This window comes from Vollenhovia emeryi, unplaced genomic scaffold (genome assembly GCF_000949405.1).
Source record: "Vollenhovia emeryi isolate VEMERY1.0 unplaced genomic scaffold, V.emery_V1.0 DF939128.1, whole genome shotgun sequence".
In the NCBI taxonomy this organism is placed as follows: domain Eukaryota; kingdom Metazoa; phylum Arthropoda; class Insecta; order Hymenoptera; family Formicidae; genus Vollenhovia; species Vollenhovia emeryi.
This window is the reverse complement of record NW_011967238.1, coordinates 1,170,725-1,179,068: the sequence shown is the minus strand read 5'-3', so window position 1 is coordinate 1,179,068 and position 8,344 is coordinate 1,170,725. Positions and strand designations below refer to the sequence as shown.

General features: G+C 35.4%; 1 protein-coding gene across 1 annotated transcript; it reads left to right on the top strand.

Moving 5' to 3' along the window:
- Positions 1–4,421: 4,421 nt before the first annotated feature.
- LOC105568560 (juvenile hormone epoxide hydrolase 1-like) lies at positions 4,422–8,161 on the top strand. The gene is made up of 8 exons (XM_012024330.1): positions 4,422–4,556; positions 4,717–4,825; positions 5,657–5,849; positions 6,339–6,580; positions 6,736–6,851; positions 6,939–7,138; positions 7,393–7,627; positions 7,729–8,161. The coding sequence occupies exons 1-8, from the start codon at positions 4,492–4,494 to the stop codon at positions 7,994–7,996; spliced, it is 1,428 nt and encodes a 475-aa protein (XP_011879720.1). The 5' UTR covers positions 4,422–4,491; the 3' UTR covers positions 7,997–8,161.
- The last annotated feature ends 183 nt before the right edge of the window (positions 8,162–8,344 follow it).

Sequence of the window (8,344 nt, the reverse complement as noted above, 5' to 3'; positions counted from 1 at the left end):
TCCTACGGTTGTATACCATACCCTATTTTTTCCACGTACATCTCCCAATTTTCTTCAATGCATCGAAAACTTATATTTCGGCTCTTACTCTATGCCTACTGGTTTTGCAAATTTAAAAATCGACCCCAAGTTCAGCAAAGCATCTTTATAGATTATAATTTATAAAGATTAGCTTTGTGAAATATTTTATAAATTGTATTTATACGCGAGTGTAAGAATCGATCGTTACATATCGATATTTTCATCGTTCTTTAACTAGTTTCGTACCAACGCAACATTGATACAAACTTGCTTTTAAGAGTATTAATAATCTTAAATATTGTACATTTACATTGGCGATTGATAATTGATTAAACTTTAGACTAGAAATTTAATCAATAGAATGATAAGAAATTTAATGATATGTGCGTTCACGTTGTATAAAAAATGAACAAACGACGACGTAGGTAAATTTTGATTGAATTATGAATCAACAGACAGACTCATAAGGAGAAACTTCGATTATTTACACATCATAATATTCAAAGTTCAGAATGTCACGTTTGATTTTGCAATTAAAAGGGACGATGAGCTTTTGACATAAGTTCCTGTTTCAATGTAAATTTGTCATATTTTCGATATGTGACTATTAATTTTCATATAAAAATTGTTATATCGGCAATACGCTATTAGAATTACTTTTAATGCACGGGAAAAAAATGATGTTGAATTAAGCAAAATAAAGTTGCTTGAATTAAACGTTAACGTCACGGGCTGCCACAAACATAAATAATTCACTTAATTGTATTTGCTATGGATTTTAATTTTAAGCATTGAACTAAATATCCAGATTATTAAGACAACAATCTGATGTGTTTTATTTATTAATGCTGACGTTGTTGATACAACATCATATTCTTTTTCCGTGTAGAGAAAACGTTAAAAATTATTTAAACATCAAATATTTTAATATAAAACTGATACGTCACTAAATAATGTACACATGTAATGCATACTAAATGCTAAATAATGCATACATGTAAATCGACAAATAATTGAACATAATTCAGAATTAAATAGCAAAACTTGTTCTATCCATTCCAAGATGGTGGAATATAGGAGACATTATATTCACAATACACATGATTACCTTAAAAAATATTTAAATATCAAATATTTTGATACAACTGACTAATCAACGTACTGTGTGAACTTTGAAATAATTTATATAACTCTATCTACTATCTTTTATATTTGGAGGCTAAGATTAAAAAATTACCTCGTAGTCGCTTCACCATCGGTGCTTCCCAGGTCTCTATCACCTCCTCTCCTTGATTGCACAACACTCGCGAAAATATAGTTAATTGCGCACTAATTACTGGGATACGGCGACGCTTTAAACGGCATTTTCAACGTTACTGGCACGCAGGTACTGCCGCGTATTTAGGAAACTCCGTACGTAAAGGAAGTTATTCTGATATCATCCGACCTGATGTAATTAATAAAATCGAAACAGAGATACATTAAATTCCGCGAGAAATATATATATTAACAATAAATAATCAACACGTGCATCGTTATTTAAATCACTGGATTGAGTCGTGAATTAAAAAATAACAAGCAAATTATATTAAGTGAGAAGGCAAGAATTTTCAAGTGAGACGCCAAAGACGTTCAAAACCATACATTTACTAACGGGATGATTATCGTCCGACATCGTAATGATATCGTAATGAAACAGCTATTTATACGTCCCGTTCCCTACCGTCCATGATTTTTGATGAACAAAAAGCGCGGCACATTTCCGCTTAAACGGGCAGTCGTTGATATTCTATGTCGATACGCGAGCGTGCCGTTAATTGTCAAGGGAAATTAATTATGCAAAACGATAATCGTTGAATATTGATACGAATTTCTCGCGTTTCGAAACATACTAACGCGACGATACGCGGAGCGTCACGCGCCGTGCTTGCTCGCTCGAGCACCGTAGAGCGAATGACGAGTACGTGGCGACCTTGTTTACGCGACCGCCGTGCTATACTTTATAAAAACAATTACCCGAAATCGCACGCCCGGCAGTTTGTTGTCGTTTTGAAATATAACGTTTCGTCAGGTAAATTCACGTCGAATGTGATCTTTTCTCTTAGCCTAATGTCGTACGATAAATGTAATACGAGCCTTAGGACCTGAGCAAAATAATTTATGTTTTATGTTTTAAATCTTTGTCTTAAAGTAACGCACAATAACTGTCTTGTGTCTTAAATATACGAGACAGTCATTCTGCTCAGGCCCTTAGGGTCAGAGCACAAAGCAACGTAATAGCTTACGACAAAGACGCAAGCGTAAACGTAGATAGCGCACAAGCTTTGGCGTACTTACCTCCAATTACATATGACGTTACTTTTACGCCAAAACTTGTGCGCTATCTATGTTTACGCTTGAGTCTTTGTCCTAAGCTATTATATTGCTTTGTACTCTGACTCTTGTACGTTTCAAATTAATTCCAAGAAACGCGCTGTTACTTCGTGCCGTTGCCTCGCGACATTGTACGGTTTGTTTGAAATAACGAGAATTAAATGTATCATCTTTCGATAATAATATCTATGAAAAAAGATACCGATACGTCTCGCGATATTGTCAGCTTCGTTTGAAATAACGAGAATTAAATGTATCATCTTTAGATAATAACATCCCTTAAAAAAGATACTGAACGTTCTTAACTGAACGGGATTAATTACACTCTCGAGTTAACAAACTGTAAATGTCGCAAATCGAAACACGAAGCATATGATAATCGCTCACGTTTATTATCATAAATTTGAAATGCAAAGAAAATATTCAAAATGACATTAGGAAATTAAGAAAGTCAAATAACAAGAATAGATATTCAGTTGTTTTCGCCAAATTGCCTTCATCATCTTATGATTTAAAGTTCAGAATTAATATTTAATTACTTTAGCGGTGGTAGAAGTAATTATGTAGCATACTTATATAGCATTTAGATATTGGAAATTATAATCGAAAATTCTAAATCAAGAGCCGAAAAAATGATAAATTATTGCAAAGGATCCACTACCCCGTTGAACGATGACGCTCAACATATGGTTTACGGTGATCATCGCTGCCTCGCGAGATAAGCGTGGGAGAACAACGCAGGCATTTTGAGCAGGGTTGGAAAAGTTACTTTATAAAAGTATCTAGTTTCAGTTACAGTTTTTTCGTAAAAAATGTAACTAGTTACAGTTATAAGTTCCAATTCTGAAAAGTAACGCGTTGCAGTTACAGTTACTCAAAAAGTAACGAATCGTTACTTTGCACTTATTTTCAGACAATGAAAATGAAATATCAAGTCTGCATTGAATTGTAAAGCGTCGATGAAGCGTTTATGTGCAAATGCAAGGCAATCTGTGGAGGATTAAAATATATACATATAAAGTAACTATTGATGTAACTGAGTTAAGTTACAGTTACAGATGAGAGCAAGTAACGAAGAGTTACTAATAAAAAATAACTGTATATATAACTGTAACGAGTTACTTCCCAACCCTGTATTAATATCATTTTTCTTTCTTTCTTTATGAATGCAATATTTTTTATTTACTAAAAACTTATATAAGATCAATACTGAGTATCTCATATAAGCAAAAATTAAATTTCGTGTTGAATAAGTGGGATTGCATTTTTTTTCAATCACATGTTTCTCTATTATTATTATTACCAGTACCGGCCTTAGGGCGGGGCGCGGTTGGGCGGTCGCCCAGGGCGCCAAATCTGTAGGGGCGCCGCTGCCTGGTTTCACCTAGTTTAAGAGTAAGAGAGATTCCCTAAAATATAAAAACAAAATGGGGTTCGTCGTTCGATATTATTACCCTGTCGCAAGAATTTCGAGCCCTTGAATTTGAATGGGCACCCACGATAATCTTGCTCAGGGCGCCAATGTTGCTAAAACCGGCACTGATTATTACTATTATCGCGATTACTTATATAAATTCGATATTTTTATAATTTTTGTATAACTGCTTGGTTAACATTTAGTCAAGATATCAATTAACGTAAACGATTACATATATATTAATATCTAATTTGTATTAAAACCACTTTCACATATTAATATATATATATTTTTTTAATACCATCAAGTAGAATCAAGAATAATACATTATACTTTAATGATTGATGAGGGAAGAAAAATGTGAAAGTAATAAAAATGCTCTTCAAATTGATTCTGAAATTATGGGAGATTATTCTTGAACAGAAAAAAAGTCGTACAAAAATTAACTGGACATCGATAAGAAGATTCGTACATAAAAATTGTGAACGGCCAGCTTATCTTATGTTAGCGGTAAGATACCTGAAGAGATTATTGGAGTAAAGCACAACAAGATAGCCTACCGTTTTCCCCTACCAACTTCTGCCGACAATGACTGAGCTGTTGCGTCGCAACCGCACTCCGCAGCGCTATCGTTTAGTCGTGTATTCTACGTCGTACGAGTCAGACCAGTTAGACGCACGATGGTGTGGAAGTCCACGACCGTGATCTTCATTATTACCTGCGCTTTAATATCCATTTTTTTCCGGTAACTTCTAATCATAGATATATTTTTCACATCAGAGGCTTTATAGAATAATACATTTTGGCCGGTGAAACTGTAGTTTTTCCTTTCTCACACCGGCACGATAAGTAATTAAATCAACGGTCAACTCAATCACGAAGGTTTAATGTTAATTTATTCGCAGGTCAACTCCTATAGATGTACCGGATTTGCCGGAGACATTTTGGGGTCCCGAAAGAAATAAAGGAGCCTCGAATGAAGTACGGCCATTCGTTATTAAAGTAACGAAGTCGGTAAGTCATAAAAGAAATTTATCTATTGAGACAAGTAATATGATTTCAAGGCCACACTGTGGACCTTTACCTGTTCGTTATGTAAGATCTTTTTACACTGTAACTGCAGTGTTTTATCCGTTAAGAAATGTTAATTTTATAGACAATTATATAATACGTAATGTGATCAACACGTATTTTGCAGTTTCCATCTTATTCAATCGCGTAACACGATTCCGAATTACTGAATTAGTCGATATTACTGATATCGGACTTTTTATTAACGAAGACAAATTACTATAAATTACACTAGTAAATTTTTATACGATCAAACATGGTTCATAACTTTTCAAGAATATTTGCAACAAAATACATAGCGAAGCACCACATATCAGTTTAAGCCAGTTTGACCACAGTAACTGCATTTTGCATAAATGTATCATAAATCCTTTGAAAATACTCATTGAATAATTCAATACGTGATGACGTAGCTAAAGAAATACAAGAGTGTTAAAAAGATGTTGAAATACACTTATGTTTCATTTATGACTTAACAGTTCTTTTAATTGCAAAATATGTAAAACTTTCCAACAGATTTTATTTTATGCGCATATCGAACGCTTTAAAGCAATAAGCGCTGTATAAAATATTTTAATTTAAAAAATCTTGGAAAAAAATATGGAATAAAATAAGCAATAGAGCAATTCTTAATTTGAGAGCATCGATCGATCGATTGCAACCGAGATAATATAATCTTATCGCAATTTGAAAGACCTAATAAACCTTTCATAGGTTAAACCCGAAAGAGGAACGCCCTATTATTTTTAACTAGAATGCAATTTCTTGAATAAGGTAATTGACGACCTAAATGAGAGGATCTTAAAGAGAAGAGAATTTGTGGAACCACTGGAGGATGCTGCGTGGACTTACGGTATCAGTACGACGTATTTGAAAGATGTTCTTGAGTATTGGCGTACAAAGTATAACTGGACCGAGCGGGAAGCATTGCTCAACAAGTACCCACAATACATGACCAATATACAAGGTAATAAATCTTCTTGTCACCCCGACCGCGTTTAGAAAAGTTTCTCGATCATTTTACGATAGAGAAGACTTGCTCAGACGCGAACGACGGATCATTAAGTAACTTCTTATTTCTCTGTGTTCCCGGCATTCGTTGCTTCCCTCCTGCCTATTATGAGCGGGTAATAATAAATGCCGATCCAGCTAACTCGACTACGGTCCAACCCGTAAAAGTTCCGTTAGAGTTATTCACCCAAACGGCGAGTAGGTTTTGTAGCGCGTTAAGCGAATACTTGAGTAGAAACGAAGGAAACGTATTTTCCTGGTATATTTCCACGTTAGAGCACAAGACAATATTATCGCATAGATTGGTCGATAATACTTGCAAAGTTCTTTCGCGCCGAGTAAAACAGATAACCGTTCGTTATTCAATATGTATATGTGTTAATGAAGTTTCATTTATAGTTAACGTTATTTGTGTAGTTAACGTAATTGAGATTAACGTCCACAGGTCTGGACATACATTTCTATCATGTGAAACCACATATCCCGCCGGAGCGTAAGAACGTAAAGGTTTTGCCACTGTTGATTGTCCATGGTTGGCCAGGATCCGTAGTGGAATTCCAAAAAATTATTCCCATGTTGACGACGCCGCGCCCAGACAGAGACTTTGTGTTTGAGGTGATAGCGCCGTCACTTCCGGGTTATGGATTCTCGCAAGGGGCCGTGCGACCCGGATTGGGAACGCCACAGGTAAGATTTACGGAAAATTTCCTCGTAAACTTAAATGACGTCCTAGTCACGCGTTTGTGACGACGAAGAAAGCGAAGAAAAACGAATATGTTAATGCAACGAATTTTATTCTTGCGATGCGTGAACGATTCCCATCAACCTTTTGTCACTTTCAGATAGCTCTTATATTTAAAAATCTTATGCTGCGCCTCGGTTTTGGCAAGTTTTATACGCAGGGCGGAGACTGGGGCTCCGCTGTTGTTGCGCATATGTCTAGTCTTTTCCCGAACAAGTACGTATTATTAACAATGACTTGGTTAAGGATTTAACGAGACTCGGTGTATGTAAGAGCACGAGCATGACAATCGTTCTTTTGCAGCATTCTTGGCACCCATAGTAATATGTGTCTGGTCATGAGCAAGTCCAGTACGATATGGAGAGTAATCGGCTCTATCATGCCATCGCTCGTCGTCGAGAGCCAATATGCCGATAGAATGTACCCATTGGGGTATCATTTCGGTCGACTTCTCGAGGAATCTGGATATATGCATATACAGGCTTCTAAACCAGATACTATAGGTATGTACTTGACTAAGTACTTGTTTATGTTATAGAGGTTTCTATAGGAAAAAATTTTAACAATCTCTACTATTATTCATTTCTTTCAACATTGAATTAAGTTTAATAAATTATTAAAATTGTATTTAAGGTAAAGTCGCGTGTACATTAGACTATTAATATCACAGGCTATTATAATTTCTATGTATTTAAGATATTTGAGGTAAGATTTAACTATTGGACAGTTAAGATAATTAAAAACTATTTTTTTTAAGGCGCTGCTGTGGGATCCTCGCCAGTCGCACTAGCAGGATATATTTTGGAAAAATTCAGTACATGGACGAATCCAGAGTACAGATTTCGTCCCGATGGCGGTCTCCTCGAGAAGTACACGTTAGATGAGCTTTTAGACAATGTTATGCTTTATTGGATTAACAACGCCATAACTACAAGTGTACGACTTTACGCCGAACAGTTTAGGGTCATGCATATGGCGAGCAGGATCGACGAGTGCGTTTCTCTTTTAATTGCAATTCCACTTTCATAACTTTCTATATTTAAAAGTCAGGTGTTCTTTGCTTTATTTCCAATAACGTACGTCCAATTTTTAGATTGCCTGTCGATGTGCCAGCAGCGTGCGCGGTGTTCCCTTACGAAATAATGTATCAACCGGAAAGCCTCCTTCGTGAAAAATATACTAATCTGATACAATTTAATCACTTGCCGCGCGGAGGTCATTTCGCTGCATTTGAAGAACCAACTCTTGTAGCGGATGATATCTTCAAGTTTGTGTCCACGGTTGAAGATACCAAAAAGAAAAGTGTTAATAAAAATACGCCGAATGCAGGGAAGAAGATAAAGGAACCCACAAAAATTTGAGAGAATATTTAAGAATAGCTGTGTGCTATTTTAATTAAAAGAACAAAAAAATGCCAAAAAATGCACAGACACTAAACTTGATCGCCTATACAAACGATGTCGTTGCATTTTCTCTAGTTTTGTATAATATGAAAATTCTTTCAATAAAAGAATTATTTTCCTAAATGCTTCGTTCTTTTCTCGATACCGTTCTCGCGGAACATGATTATGTATTAAAATTTTTATTTTCGATATTTGAATCATCGATTATTTAAAAAAAACAAGACGGTTCCCAAAATACAAAACTGCTTCGTTTTGTTACGTATTATTTCCTCTACGTACTCGAAACCAAAGCGCGTTCGAGTAAAA